The sequence below is a fragment of the Heloderma suspectum genome, chromosome 5, assembly GCF_057233095.1.
Source record: "Heloderma suspectum isolate Gila_16-S chromosome 5, 16-S_ref, whole genome shotgun sequence".
NCBI lineage: Eukaryota > Metazoa > Chordata > Lepidosauria > Squamata > Helodermatidae > Heloderma > Heloderma suspectum.
The window spans coordinates 76,432,397-76,448,309 of record NC_139462.1 but is presented as its reverse complement, the minus strand read 5'-3'; the positions used below and the strand labels follow the sequence as shown (position 1 = coordinate 76,448,309).

The 15,913-nt window shown below is 43.3% G+C and overlaps 1 protein-coding gene across 1 annotated transcript in view; it reads left to right on the top strand.

Annotated features, from left to right (window-relative positions):
- Positions 1 to 15,913, top strand: part of SH3RF1 (SH3 domain containing ring finger 1) — a 91,735-nt gene that overhangs the window by 46,639 nt on the left and 29,183 nt on the right. The window contains exons 3-4 of the mRNA XM_084856427.1: positions 1,891 to 2,166; positions 4,339 to 4,434. Coding sequence (XP_084712553.1) covers positions 1,891 to 2,166; positions 4,339 to 4,434 — 372 coding nt within the window. The remainder of the gene's footprint in view (positions 1 to 1,890; positions 2,167 to 4,338; positions 4,435 to 15,913) is intronic.

The window sequence follows — 15,913 nt, the reverse complement described above, 5'->3', positions numbered from 1 at the left end:
GTGCATTAATTAGCCCATGGTCTGCTGCTGGATGCTGCCGTTATGTCTGAACAGGGACATAAAAAACTAGATGTCAGGGAAAAACCTAAGCTAGAACCCTTTCCCTTGACATCTAGTTTCCTGTTTAAAGGGGTGGGGGGCAGTTGTATGGAGGAGTCATTCAGTTATGTGATTTCCCACCCACCCCTCACCTGCATTATAAAGTGATAAGAGCTTAGATTCAAATTTACAACCTCAGCGATAACTTAGTAAGATTCACTCTAGGTTTGTTCACACATTCATTAACACATGTACAATTTAAACATGCATGTGTTCAAGCTATGTTTTCCCAGTAGTAATGTATGGCTGTGAGAGCTGGACTGTAAGGAAGGCTGAGCGCCGAAGAATTGATGCTTTCGAACTGTGGTGCTGGAGAAGACTCTTACGAGTCCCCTGGACTGCAAGGAGGTCAAATCAGTCCATCCTAAAGGAAATCAACCCTGAGTGCTCATTGGAAGGACAGATACTGAAGCTGAAGCTCAAATATTTTGGCCACCTAATGCGAAGAGAAAACTCTCTGGAAAAGACCCTGATGCTGGGAAAGACTGAGGGCAAAAGGAGAAGGGGACAGCAGAGGATGAGATGGCTAGATAGCGTCACTGATGCAATGAATATGGACTTGAGCACGCTCCGGGAGAGAGTGCAGGACAGGAAGGCCCGGCGTGCTATGGTCCATGGGGTCACGAAGAGTCGGACACGACTGAACGACTGAACAACAACAACAAGTGTTCAAGCTAGAAAATGTCATCACAGAATGTTGAAAAAGCAGGATAAAATAATCTTTGACAAAGGCTTTTCTAGAGGATTTTCTTGCAGTTGTATCTCAACAGAACTCAAACAATGTACTGAAGAATAGTTTGCAACCAATGCATTTTTAAGATGTATATTGCAGGAGAGAGACTCTGAATTATTCCTATCATGAAATTCAAAACAAGTCTCCAGTCCTCTGTGTTTTCCCAGGAAGAGCTCCTTTATTGTGGACAAATTGTGGTTTGCAGGAAATCATATTAATGAGAGGAAGTTAAAACACTTGTCTGCTTGGAATATGTAAAGAGGATTTCTGGACATTTGAGATTGTCTTAAAGCTTGAATAGAGCAGTGTGGCACTGAGGAAATTGTGGTCTGCAGAAATGGGAAACACCAGCTTGAAGGGACAGAAGAGGCAGTATCCAACGGGGTTGCTCCACCTCTGCTGGTTCTGCTGCACTTGCAGGACCCACCGCTTGCACAGCAGGGCTTTGGTGCTTCTAAAAATTACCCCAGAAACTAGCAGAAACACTCACTTCTTTATCAGGACAGGTCAGCGAAGCTCCCTTCTGTGATCTCCAGCAACTTGCCCCTATTCCAGAAACTAGCGTTTCCACTTGTTCCAGGTTATTTTAATGCCAAAGCCCTATTGTGTGAGCAGTGGATCCCACGAATGCACGGGCACAATAGAGCACTGTCCAAGGAGTCCTACAAGCCACATAGGTGGGCAGAAATTTCCCAATGAATGTAAGAAATCTGCATTATCCTCTCATAACTTTCACAAGACATCATGAATTTTAAAGTGGAATATTCCATGTCTTCTCTTGGCAATTTCAGATATTGTCCTACTTTATAGTTTTAAAAGTGTTTTTTAATTACCTTCTAAAAATTTACATTTCCACATACTCATTCTTACTGCATGCACTTCACGATCATGATTTACAGATATCTGGTTAAAAAAATGACTGAGATTAAAGTTGCATGAAAAGTCAATAATTTATTCTTTTACTCTCTCTAGCACAGTGAATTGTTCTTGCTTCTGTTTGGATGCATACACGTTTTTTTCACATTTTGTGACTGCAAAATTTTTCTTTCTTTCTCTAGGGTGTACCTCAGTTACCGTGTGCCAAAGCATTATATAATTATGAGGGGAAAGAGCCTGGAGATCTTAAATTCAGCAAAGGAGACATCATCATATTACGTCGGCAAGTTGATGAAAATTGGTATCATGGAGAAGTTAATGGTGTCCATGGATTTTTCCCTACCAATTTTGTCCAGATTATTAAACCTTTACCTCAACCTCCACCTCAGTGCAAAGCACTTTATGACTTTGAAGTTAAAGACAAGGAAGCAGACAAGGATTGTTTACCCTTCTCCAAGGTAAAACATAATGCTGTTTTCTTACTATGAGTGTCTTAAGAATATTAAAACACTTCTTAATGTACATATGGAAAGTCAGTGACAAGTATATCAGCACACAGGACTTTTACTTACGTACTACTTCTCTAATTTTCTGTTTACATGTGTTTACTCTGGTCTTTGTTATTTGAGTTTGCTATTAACTTTGGGAATTAATAATTTATTCTAAGGGTAATGTTTCATTTAATTACCATTTCTGCAGGATTTTATTGCATTTTTTTTATCCTGCCCTTCCTCCCAAGGAACTCAGGGTGGCATAAATGGTTCCACCCACCCCACATATTATCTTTACAAGAACCCTGTGAGCTAGGTTATGTTAAGAGTTGGTGTAAGGTCCATGGCCAAGCAGGGATTTGAACCTTGTCTTCCCAGTTCAAGTCTAACAGCCTGTGCATCAGGGTGGGCAACTTCAGCAGACTCTGGGGCCAGTTCCCCAGATACACAATCCAACAGGGGCTGCAGCTTTCCCTGCTGCCACTGAAATTGTCACCGCCGCACTGATGATTTGGCTGCTGAAATTTGGTGGCAAAAAAGAAGCAATTTTCCTTTTAAAGAATGTGCATGAGGAATGCGATTCTTGCCTTGCGATTCCCCACGTGCCTTGTTTTAAAGGAAAACAGTGGCTTTTTTGTTGCTACTATAGCAGCAAATTCAGAAGGGGGCAGCAGCAGAGGCTGCAAAAATAGCTTGAGTGTGTGACATGTGGCCTGCATGATGTCAACCCCTGTTGTAAATTATACCACACTGCATTATAAAATATTTTAGAACTAACTTCATATTACCTCTTGTGAAAATAAGTCTTTTCAATTTTATTGCTCTTCAACCTGATTATTTGACTCTCCAGGTATGCATATTTCCACAGTAATCAGGAGTAGCTTGCTAGAACTCTTTTACCAGTCTACAGAGTAGGGATGGGTGAACCCCCCAACGTCCAGTCTGGGGGGGGTCCACTGCGGGGAAATAGGGGCTGCTTGGGACCCCGCAGATTTCTCCGGAGCCGTCCCACATCTGCTGGAGTTTGTGAAGCAACTCTCCAGCTTTCGAAAATACATAATAGGCTAACAGCAGCTGCCATTAGCCTATCACAGAAAAAGCACAGCTGTAAATGGCATATTTTATGCCATTTGTAGCCTTAAAGCACTTACTTTTACATAAATGGCAGCCATTTACAGCTTTATTAACATAAAAGTAAGTGCTATTTACAACTGTAATTTTCCTGCGATAGGCTAACAGCGGCTGCTGTTAGCCTATCCCAACTTTTCGAAAGCTGGAAAGCTGCCCTGTGGGAACTTGTGCAGATGCAGAGGTGAGTGCAGCCGGTCTGCTCCAGAGGTCGCATTCTTTGGAATCCAGCCTCATTTGAGTACACAGCAGATTTTTCCAGCATCCTAGCACAGATAAGTTTTTTATATGGGGGAGCAATCATGTATCAGCTCAGTCTGACATGGTAGAGTTTATGGACAGTTTTACTGTGAGCCTTTTTGAATCTGTACTGAGCGGGTAAGTTGGGCATTAGAAGGCTAAGGATTCCTCAGTTCTGTATACCAGCCTTTTTCAGTGGTCCTGCTGGGTGGGGATTATGAGAGTTGTAGCAATTTATTTGTGGTAGCAACACATTTGGAGGGCACAACTTTGGGGAAAGCTGCTCTACACTCTCAATAGTCTTTTTGTGTCTGTATCAAGGAACCTGCCTGATCGAATTTTTCTAGCTTGTCATCCTCAAACGAGTTAGGTGTATGGACAGCTCTTGGACGGCTTGGGTTCTAAGTTTTATAATCATTTGCAAAAAACAACAGAGAGAGTGCAGATCAACAGAGAAGCAACAGAAGTGTGAGATGTATTGAGAGGTGTTCTAATGCTAAGATTAGAGAAGGCTGATGTAACTGAGTGGCTGTTACTCTGTAAGCATTCAGCTTGATGGATGACTGATTTGTTTCTAGGACTCCTTTAAGAACCTCACAATAATAAGAAAATACTGTTGAAAACTAATTTCATCTGAACAGCTGCACATTGGCTTTGTAAAATATTTTTTTTGTCAGTAATTGTTCTGCATATGACACTCTGTTGGAGAAAAATTCAATACAGTGCTTAATTAGAACTGGGAAGGATAATTACCTCTTTTTTTTAATGCAGGATGATATTCTGACTGTGATTCGTCGAGTAGATGAAAATTGGGCAGAAGGAATGTTGGCTGACAAAATAGGAATATTCCCTATTTCATATGTTGAGGTGAGAGAACCTTAAGAATCTTTAACAGAGAATTTAATTGTGATAGAAAATTTAATCTACTTGGGACAAACTATTATTTCCTAAATGGCCTTGGTGGCCTCCTTCACTACTTCTGGAGCTCTGGGATTTAGAGACCCTTTTATAGTGAGTTGAAACTTGTATCACAGAGTCCACAGGTACAATAGTAGGGCATACAGTCAGGTTTTTGTTCATAATGTGTTGTCATTATTCAAAACTGGCAGTGGAAATACCACAGTTTGTGTTCATTCCCCCATCACTTAGGAAAAATATCATTTATATTTACTCATGTGACCAGTCTATCAGATGATAATCACGATGGAGTCTAGGAGTCTCATTGATCACGTCTGTTTGAAGCATTTGCATCGTTGCTGTAAATTTCTTAAGAGGCTTGGGAACCAAGTACTGACAACTTCAAACTGGATATGGCTGATGCTCATGCTGCATGTGATAACTGCTCTTCATTATTAAATACATTAGGTTATTAGTGCTGTATTAAAAGTTTTGGCTCTATTCATTTTATTGGAATAAGACCAAAGGCCTATCTAGTCCAGCATTCTGTTCCCACAGTTGCAAACCAGATGCCTGTGGGAACTCCATAAGCAGGACATGAGCTCAATAGCACCCTCCTGCTCATATTCCCCACCAACTGGTATTGAGAGGCATATTGCCTCTGATACTGAAGATTGATAGCCTTATGCTCCATAAAGTCAATGTTTAACTTTGGCCTACTAAGTACGGTTTGGAAACTGAAAAATCATGCTAGGCATAGATGTCCTTTATTCAAGGTTTTATGGCTGGCATCTAGCTCAGTCAAATTATTATTGAGTTTAAATGGCTCTTGGTCAAGACTGTAGAATTGTAGAAGACATCAGGTAAAACTTTGTATTTCAAAATTCAGTTCAGGGTTTGGTTGATCATAAAATAATTGCTCAACAATAAGTAGCATCTCAAATAGGTTATAGTGAATACAAATGTTTAAGGTGGATTTGAGACTAAATGATATATGTTAACTTTCAGAGCATATTTTTAAAAACAGTATATCTGGAGCATACAGCCAGACCACATAGAATTAATTGTCCAGCCTTGTATACTATAGGGATAAAACTCGTGCATATACCCCAGGGTTTGATCATTTCCCTTTATTAGTTGAAGTTCGCATATTGTTTTCTCCTAATTTGAATTAAGTGCTAAATCCAAAATATTTGTTTAATATTAGAGATGGTTTTTAGATTATTTTCATACCATGCCCTTTAAGGAGTTTAAATACCTGGAAGACATTTTAAAAAGCAACTAAACAGTCTCCCAGTGCAACAAACAACCCAGGGACACCCGGTTGTTTACATCATGTCTGAATCTGGAACTCTGGGTTGTTGGAAGACAACTCTGGGTTGTTAGGGGACAACAACCCGAAGTTTGAACCCATGGATGCAAACCCAGAGTTTTGGATTTGGGTGTCACATAAACAACCCAAGGACAGGGCATCCCTTCATTGTTTATCACAGTGGAAGTGGGTAGGCATGTGGGAACCATGCTCGCTCCCACTGCATTTCCAAAAATTCACTTTTTTTGCTGTTAAAATACCCTCCCCAAGGTAGACCCATCTTACACCCTCATTACTATTATTTAGGCATCAGGCAAAACCACTTCTGCTTCTCCAGGCTTTTAAGAACCATTAATGTTAGTGTTTTTAACTTAAAACTGTTTTGGTTTTACTGTTTGTTTGAATGGTCTGTTCCTTTTTTAGTTTGTTGTGTTAGTTTGTATACTTTATTTTATTATTTTCCTTTTTCTTTTACACTTCCATTGTTTGTTACCGTCTTAGCTATTCTAGGAACATCCTGATGTTGAAGGTGCAGGATATAAATTAAGTAAATAAATAACACTAAAAAGAACCACCTCTCAGGGTTGTACAGAATCATAGAATCATAGAATAGTGGGGTTGGAAGGGGCCTACAAGACCATCAAGTCCAACCCCCTGCTCAATGAAGGAATCCAAGTCAAAGCATCCCTGACAGATGGCTATCCAGCCACGTCTTGAATGCCTCCAGTATGGGAGAGCCCTCCACCTCCCTAGGTAATCACTTCCATTGTCTTATTGCTCTAACAGTCAGGAAGTTCTTACTGATGTTCATCTGGAATCTGGCTTCCTGTAACTTGAGCCCATTCTTCCGTGTCCTGCACTCCGGGATGATCAAGAAGAGATCCTGGCCTTCCTCTCTGTGACAACCTTTCAAGTACTTGAAGAGCGCTATCATATCTCCTCTCAGACTTCTCTTCTCAAGGCTAAACATGCCCAGTTCTTTCAGTCTCTCCTCATAGGGCTTTGTTTCCAATTCCCTGATCATCTTTGTTTCCCTCCTCTGAACCCTCTCCAGTTTGTCTGCATCCTTCTTAAAGTGCGGTGCCCAGAACTGGACACAGTACTCCAGATGAGGCCTAACCAGTGCTGAGTAGAGGGGAACTAGTACTTCCCGGAATTTGGAAGCTACGCTTCTATTAATGCAGCCCAAAAGAGCATTTGCCTTTTTGCAGCCACATCACATTGTTGGCTCATATTCAGCTTGCCATCGACAACAATTCCAAGATCCTTCTCGCTTGTAATATTGTTGAGCCAAGTCTCCCCCATCTTGTAACTATGCATTTGGTTTCTTTTTCCTAGGTGCAGAACTTGGCACTCATCCCTGTTCAATTTCATTCTGTTGCTTTCTGCCCACCGCTCCAGCCTATCAGAGAGCTTCGGCTATTGGGCAGTATAGAAATGAAATGAAATGAAATGAAATGAATAAATAAATAAATAAATATCAAGATCTCTTTGAATTTTGTTTCTGTCTTCCAGGGTATCCCGCCCAATTTTGTGTCATCTGCAAATTTGATAAGCATTCCCTGCACCTCTTCCTCCAAGTCATTAATAAAAATGTTGAAGAGCACTGGGCCCAGGACTGAGCCCTGCGGTACCCCACTCGTTACCTCTCCCCGGTTTGAGAAGGTCCCATTGATTAGCACTCTTTGAGTCCGATTCTGTAGCCAACTGTGGATCCACTGGATCGTTGTTTCATCTAGCCCACTTTGAGCTAGTTTGCTCATCAGGATATCATGGGGCACTTTGTCAAAAGCTTTGCTGAAGTCGAGGTATATGATGTCTACAGCATTCCCACGGTCCACAAGGGAGGTGACTTGATCAAAAAATGAGATCCGATTCATCTGGCAGGACTCGTTTTTGACAAATCCATGTTGGCTTCGAGTAATCACTGCATTGTTTTCAAGGTGCTTCCAGATGGACTGCTTTATCACCTGCTCCAGAATTTTCCCAGGGATTGATATCAGGCTGACTGGTCTGTAGTTCCCAGGTTCCTCCTTTTTACCCTTTTTGAAGATAGGGACAACATTAGCTCTCCTCCTGTCATCTGGCACTTCTCCCATCCTCCATGATTTCTCAAAGAGAATAGACAGCGGTTCTGAGAGTTCTTCTGCCACTTCCTTTATTACTCTAGGATGCAGTTCATCTGGCCCTGGAGATCTGAACTCATTCAAAGTAATCAGGTGTTCCTTGACCATATGCCTATCGATCTCAAGCTGCAATCCTGCCCCTTCAGCCTGTACATCGCCTTTTCCAGGGAGGTCATAGACCCTCTTTCAGGAGAAGACTGAGCCAAAGTAGGAATTGAGCACTTCTGCCTTTTCTTTGTCATCTGTTATCATTTTGCCATCCTTATTTAATCGCTGAACCACCATTTCTTTCCTCTGTCTTTCACTATGCACGTATCTGAAGAAAGCCTTCTTGTTGCTTTTAGAATCCCTCGCTAACCTCAGCTCATTCTCACCTTTAGCCTTCCTGACGCCAGCATAGCAATTCTGTGCTACCTGCCTGTACTCTTCCTTTATAGTTTCACCTTCCTTCCACTTCCTATATGTTTTGTTTTCAGGTCATCTCTAAGCTTTTGGTGAAGCCACATTGGCTTCTCCTGTTGTCTTCCACCTTTTCTTCTTCTTGGAATTGTTTATGATTGTGCCTTTAGAATTTCCTTTTTTTAAAACTCCCATGCATCTTGGACTCCTTTTCTCATTAGAGTCGCTTGCCATGGGACTTTACTTATCATTGTTCTGAGTTTATTAAAATTGGCTTTCCTAAAATCCAGGGTATGTGTTTGGCTTCACTCAGCTTTTGCTTCCTTTAGAACCAAGAACTCAAGTGCAACATGTCCACTTTCCCCTAGAGTTCCCGTAACTGCTACTGTATCCACTAAGTCATCTCTGTTGGTTAGGATCAAGTCAAGGATAGCCGATCCTCTAGTTCCTTCCTCCACTTTCTGTAGGAGGAAGTTATCAGCAACACAAGTCAGGAATTTCTTGGAGGGGCCATGTTTTGCAGAATTCGTCTCTCAACAAATATTGGGGAAATTGAAGTCACCCATTACTACTATATCATGCTTCCTTGAAACATTGGCAATTTACTTTTCAAAAGTTTCATCCTCATCTCCTCCGTGATTGCGTGGCTGGTAGAAGACTCTGACCACCAAGTTCCTTTTATTCTTTGCTCCATTTTTAACCCAGATGCTAACCCATATAGAAAATACAGTGAAAGTATTTTGCAAATTGAAAAAAAATGTAAATAGCAATGATACCGTACCATAGTAGTGCCTATGGACAAGAAATATTTTTAATAATATAAAATTACCATAACGTATTCCCAGTAGCAGTTTAAATCTATTAAGCACGTGACTTGCTTTAATAGAACTTTCAATTTTCAGTGCCACGTGGGAAGAGTGTTGTCAAGAATGGGTTAATTGAGTAAACCTTTTGAGGGCCATTGGGATAGTCACTATACCACAGCACCTGGAGATTGAGGAGTTTTGGTCATTTTTCAGCCTGGCAGCTCAAGGCCATGAGTTGCTCTGCCTAATTGGGAAAGTGATAATAGCCGTGCCTGCTGGGAAGATGCACCCTCCTTGGGAGGGTGGGGTGAGGTGAGGTGACCCAAGACTGAATTTGGATTGGGTGCTCCAAATCTGCCTGGAGTTGCTAGGGCTAGACAATAAAAGGAGAGCAAAGGAAGGGGCAGGGGTCTCTTCTGGCCCTGACGGTACTAGGGTGTGCTGCTGGTCGATAGCCATCCTGAGAGGCCATACTTTGGTATGTATAGGATAGACTTGTTGTTGTTCAGTCGTTAAGTCGTGTCCGACTCTTCGTGACCCCATGGACCATAGCACACCAGGCCTTCCTGTCCTCCGCTCTCTCCCGGGGTGTGCTCAAGTTCATATTCATTGCATCGGTGATGCTATCTAGCCATCTCATCCTCTACCATCCCCTTCTCCTTTTGCCTTCGCTCTTTCCCAGCATCAGGGCCTTTTCCAGGGGTTTTCTCTTCACATTAGGTGGCCAAAATATTTCAGCTTCAGCTTCAGTATCTGTCCTTCCAATGAGCAGTCAGGGTTGATTTCCTTTAGGATTGACTGATTTGACTTTCTTGCAGTCCAGGGGACTTGTAAGAGTCTTCTCCAGCACCACAGTTTGAAGCCTTGTGATACATTCCATGGGGTTTTCTTGGCAAGAATACTGGAGTGGGTTGCCATTTTCTTCTCCAGTGGACCACATTTTGTCAGAACTCTCTGCCATGACCTGTCCATCTTGGGTGGCCCTGCACGGCATAGCTTATGGTTTCACTGAGTTACGCAAGCCCCTTTGCCACAACAAGGCAGTGATCCATGAAGGGGATAGGATAGACTAGCTAGCTTTATTGTTTTACTCTTGGGAGTGTGCACCTCGAGGTTTGGCATTTTTGGTTTTGTTTAGAGTTTTGTACTTGTTTGTCCTTGCTTGTAATTTCCTGTACAACCCACCACCTCTCCCTTATTCCCTTCCCTTTCCCTTTTCAATAAACTTTTATCCAACCTTCAGTTGGTGTGGTCTATCCGAATAACTTCAGTGCTAAATACAGTGCCTATTGGCCTGGGTGAGAGCTACTGGGTTACTTTGGGGAAATTTGTGGCCGAGTTAGGCCTGACCTATCTTGCAGGGTTGTTGGGGTGAAACCAACAATCTTTCACAAGTATTTTTTTCAGAAGTTCAGTACCTTGCTATATATGCAAACCCCATGTAATTGAATCTTAGGGCTTGTTGGACCATGCCTTTTAATACAATTTCAACACTAAATTAAGAAGGAGAATGTTTAATTCAAAATAGATTGTTGTTGTTTCCTATGCAAAATGTTTGTATATTTTGAATATGCTGTTTTCTACTTTTCCAACCATTATACATATTCAATGCTTTGGGTAAAAAAACTTTTAAAAACCCAGGTGTTGACTTGTATCCCTTATCATGAGCATCTGTTTGAGGTTTTTTAAGAGAAAATTAAAAGTTCTTCTTCATGGTATTTGTGTATCACACATGTGGGCTCTGTACCTGCACAAAGCCCTGTTCAAGAAACTTGTATAGCTGAGGAGTGTTTGGTGGGAACCGTCTCCCACCGTCCAAGTGTGCATCTCCCTAGTATGTTCCCGCCTATTTCCTCTGTTCTCTTTCGACTGCCATTGTGGTAGCCTCTTAGGGAACTTCTCTTGTTGTTCACTGTCCATAGTACAATCACTGGGGTGTTCTTTTCTTCTGGGCCTTTCTGACCTCTCATTTCTTCTTAGTGTTAACTGTTTTGGATTTTGTTTCTTTTGTGTCTGTGATCTCCACGACTGCCTACAGGCATATGTCCGTGAGGGTCCCAGTTTGGAAGTGTGTCTGTTGTGGCAGTAAACTGCCTCCTACTGACAGACACTCCTCATGTCTTTTCTGCCTGGAAGAAGGCACAAAGTGGAGGCCTGCACTCATTGTCAAGTCTTTACAAAACAGGCAAAACATAATCGCTCTGACAGTCTGTGAGCTGTTTTGTGGAGGAAAGCCCTTGAAACGGTGGAGCCATCAGTAGACGAGCCTGCTGTGACACAGGTGTCAAAGGACACACACCCCCCGCCCTAACCTGAGGCAGCAGAGACCCCTTCCCACTCACCTTGGCCTTTGGGAGTTTTGGGGACTGCTTCCTCCCCTGTTGGAGCCCTGAATTTGGACTATACTGACCCACCCACACCTAGGCAGAGAAGCTATCGCAAAAGGCCAGAGCGCAATTATTCTCTTTAGAGCTGAAGAAAAAGTAAAGCGAAGAAGGCAGCAGTTGGGTCGCCTACAAACCTGACACCACAGTTGCCTGTCTCAGTACTGATCATACTATCACCCATACTGGACCCCCCACCAATGCTCCATTCACCAATACCGCTTTGAGCTCAACTTAAGGAACAGGCTCTGTGGACCAGTCCTGTGCAGGATCCTGTACCCATTGCATCTACATCAGAAGGCAAGATTAGGGAGGCATTGCTGGTTCTGGCACTGACTCTCAGGCCAACTGATCATCGAGGCAGATCTCCATGTTGTCAGGGTCACCAATCTCCCAATCTCCAGATTCCATGTTCTCAGGCTACTGCTCCTCAAGTTGGAGAGAACATACCTCTAGGTTATACGAGCATCCTAGATACAGATCTTGGTCACCACTTTCAGACAGGGATAGGCATTTGAGCTGGCACCTACCACTTCGAGACAACTACTGTTGGGACAGGCTACACTCTGGGTATGGAGGGCAGGCACTGGATGAATGTCACCAAGATCATCCTTGCTATCCAAAACCCTTGTCCCTTGACCGGTATCGACAGTTGGCTATAGTTTCTAGGCCTCCACCAGGACAGGGTCATTCCTGGCTCCTTCTCCAGTCCACTGCCATGGCCAATCCATACCATAGCACCATCAACACATCAGTCGATACCAACATAGGTCCCATGGGCGATAACGTCTCTTCTGCCATCATCTGCACTGCCTCCACAGTAAACACAAAATGTGGTGTCATCTAGTCAACCACTCTCCACACTACCCCCGAGCTTGTGCTTTGCCACCACTCTGACCACCTTGTCAGTTCAGATGCCTAAGGTGTCAGCACAACCTACAAATGCACACGCCAGGTCTGGTCCTAGGTGTCTGCACAGTCGGGAACAGATGACTATCAATCAGACTTGATGTCCTTGTCTTCCCTGGCACTTTCCACTTTGCTGGATGCAGCAGTGGGCAATCCAAATCCGGCTTCCCCTTTGGCGGTTATGAGCCCATTTTCCAAGCAGGTGCTCCATATGGCGCAGTCTCTTGGCCTGGACGTGCAGCAACCATGTGTGAGGGTGAAATACCCTTTCTTCAACATAGTACATACAGAAGCATCACGTCCTGTTGCAATCCCGCCATTACCAACCTTGCTGCAAACTATCCAGCAATCCTGGAAGGTTCCTTCCTCTATGGCCCCAGTGTCGTAAAGACTGGAGAATATGTATCGGGTACAAGAGAAGGATGCTGGCTTTCTGTTCATGCACCTGCCTCCCAACTCTATTGTAGTGGAGGCTTCTCAGGGGAAGTTACAAAGAGTTCACTCTTCCCCAGTGGATAAGGAGGGCAGACAACTGGATGTCTTGGAGTTCCAGATTTACTCCTCAGCAGTGCTGGCTTGCACATTTCTAAATTATCAAGCAGCAGTGCCATGCTATCAACTCTTCTTGTGGGAAAAAGTGGGAGCCCTCTTTGAGCACCTCCCTGAGGACAAGAGGGACTTGGTAAAGCTTTTCCAAAGTGAAACCATGCAGCTCTCCTACCAGCAAATAAACATGGTAAGATATCAGACTGACTGTGATTGTTGGGTCTATGGCTTTGAGTTGGCATGCTTGGCTCCATTCTGCTGGTCTATCTCAAGAAGCCAGGCCCTGCATCAAGGAGATTCCCTTTGATGGGGAGGGCCTTTTTAACTCTGAAATGGACGGTCATGGATTGTGAGCAGAAAGCGAAAAATACTGCTCGGTGTTTGAGATTGGGGCAACAATCTGCTTCCTACAAATAGTGTAGGTGGTTCCTCCAACCATTCTGTCACCAGTCATGATCTTTGGCTTGTCAATCCTTTTGTCAGCCATCAGCCTTGATACTGGAGCAGCAGTATCCACCTTCCAGCTTCCACAGTCCTCACACGACTGCAAAGATAAACACCATCTTTGATTACCCCCACTTCTGTCTTCGTCCTTATGTCTGTCACCCCACCTTCAGAACATCTGGCTCCCTTTTTGGAGTGGTCCACGCTATCAAGGCTGGCCACAACCTTTCCGGTCCAAACAAAGATCACTCAACTCATGCCATGGCTATGTCAGTAGTATCTTCCTTCCTGAGCTCTGCAGAACAGCACAGAAGGTCAAAAACATTGACCTTTATCAGCCATTAAAGATTTGATGTGCAGGCCAGAGCAGACTGCTTCTTTAGCCATGCAGTTCTGTCTGCTGTCAGTAGGACACCAACATGCCACCAGTAAGTCAGCTTGCTACTCACCCATATGTGAGATGCACAGAGACCATGAAGAAGAAACATAGGTTGTTTACCTCTAACTGTAGTTCTTCAGGTGGTCATCTGTGCATTCACACAGGCCACCCACTGTCCCTACTTCAGTGTTGATCTCGATGTTGGTGTCAAGGCTCCACGCGGTTCCGAGGCTCCAATAGGCGGTCTCAAGGAACTGAGGGAATAGGCAGGAACCTTCTAGGGGATGGCGAGGGAGGGTTCCCATAAATTCCTCAGCTATAGAAGTTTCCCAAATAGGGCTCCAGGCAGGCACAGATCCCATATGTGTGAATGAATGCCCAGATGACCTCTTGAAGAACTATAGGTTATAGGTAAGCAACCTATCTTTGTTCCTCTGACTACCCTTGGAAAACTACGAATTCTCACCACACATTTCACCTTTTCTGAGCTGTAGAAGTCATCATGAGATGTCTTCCTTTGCAATTTCTATGTGGTAAAGTAATTTTTTGAAAGCTTCTATTTGTGGTAACATAACATGCTGAATATATAACATGTAAAAAATAGAAGTAAAAGTTTGTTGTGATGAGTTCTCCACCCAAAACTGAGGATGAATAAGTCTCTGTGGCCTTTCCATAAGGTCAAAAATGCCATGGTTGTAGTAGCCTGGTCAGAGACTAGGAGAGGCTCAGTATTAGTTGTTCACTTCATTTATAATAGAGTCTACTTCTTCCAGTACTATATGTTTCAGTTTGTTTTTGAAGATGATTTGGAAACTGCAGCTAATGCAGAATTTGGCAGCCAGATTGTTGACTGGGTGTAGGTAATGTGAACATATAAACCCAATCCTGGGTCATCCGCACTGGTTGGCAGTTTGTTTCCAGGCTAAATTCAAAGTGCTGGTTTTATCCTATAAAGCCATAATGTACATGGCTCAGAACCCCAGTACCTTATGGACCACCTCTCCCAATATGAACCTACCCAGTCCCTGATATCAGCTTCAAGGCCCTTCTCTGTGCCCCCTCCAAAAGAAGCTTGGGGGGTTTCAGTTTGGAAATGGGCTTTTCTATGATAGCCCCATGTTTATGAGTTCTCTGCAAGGAAGCTCGTGTGGCACTGACACCATTATCTTTTCGGCACCAGGCAAAGACATACTTGTTTCCCGGGCTTTTGAACATTAGTTATGGCCCAATTGTTGTGGGCCACTTCTGTGGTGTTCATTCTAGTCTGTGAGTGGGGAAGATTTGATTGATTGATTGATTGATTGCATTCATATCCCACCTTTTTTTCCTCTTGCAAGGAACCCAAGGCAGCTTACGTTATCTTTCTCCTCTCCATTTTATTTTCACAACAACAACCCTGTGAGGTAGGTTGGGCTGAGAGTCTGTGACTGGCCCAAAATCACCCAGTGAGCTTCCATGGCCGAGTGGGGGCTAGAAGCTGGATCTCCGTGCTCCCACCCCAACACTCTCACCACTACACCACGCTGTCTGGATTTTGTGTATTTGTGGATGAACACTTTTCATATTGTATTGTTTTTATATTATGGGCAGTATCTAATGGGGCCGTTGTACAAGTGGCCCCTCCCTCCAGCTTCACTGCACAAGTGGGACAAGTGCTTGTGCAACAGAGATTTAGTGCTTCTTATCAGAAGCCCTGAAATTAGTGGAAACACTCATTTCTGGATCGGGACAAGTCGCCGGAGCTCCCTTATGCAAGTTCCACTAACCTGCCCTGTTCCAGAAATGAACATTTCCATTTGCTCCTGGAAGTGTTAAACCTCCGTTGCACAAGCAGTAGGTCTCACTTGCCAAACAGCCGGGGGCACAACGAAATCAGCGAAGGCACAGCACCCCATTGGATACCGCCCAAAGTTTTATGGTATTTATTTTTATTGTGTTGATTATGGTTTATATTAATTTTGGGGTTGTTATTGTTTTCCTGTTGTATTAATTATGAATGTCTATATTGTATGTGTATGTCGCTTCAAGACTGCTTTTTGCAGTGGGAAGCAACATATAAATTTTAATAATAATATGTTTCACTTTTCAAAAGGGGCTCCTACCCTCCATCAAAGGTCTGTACACCTTCAGGCATCTTAAGCTAT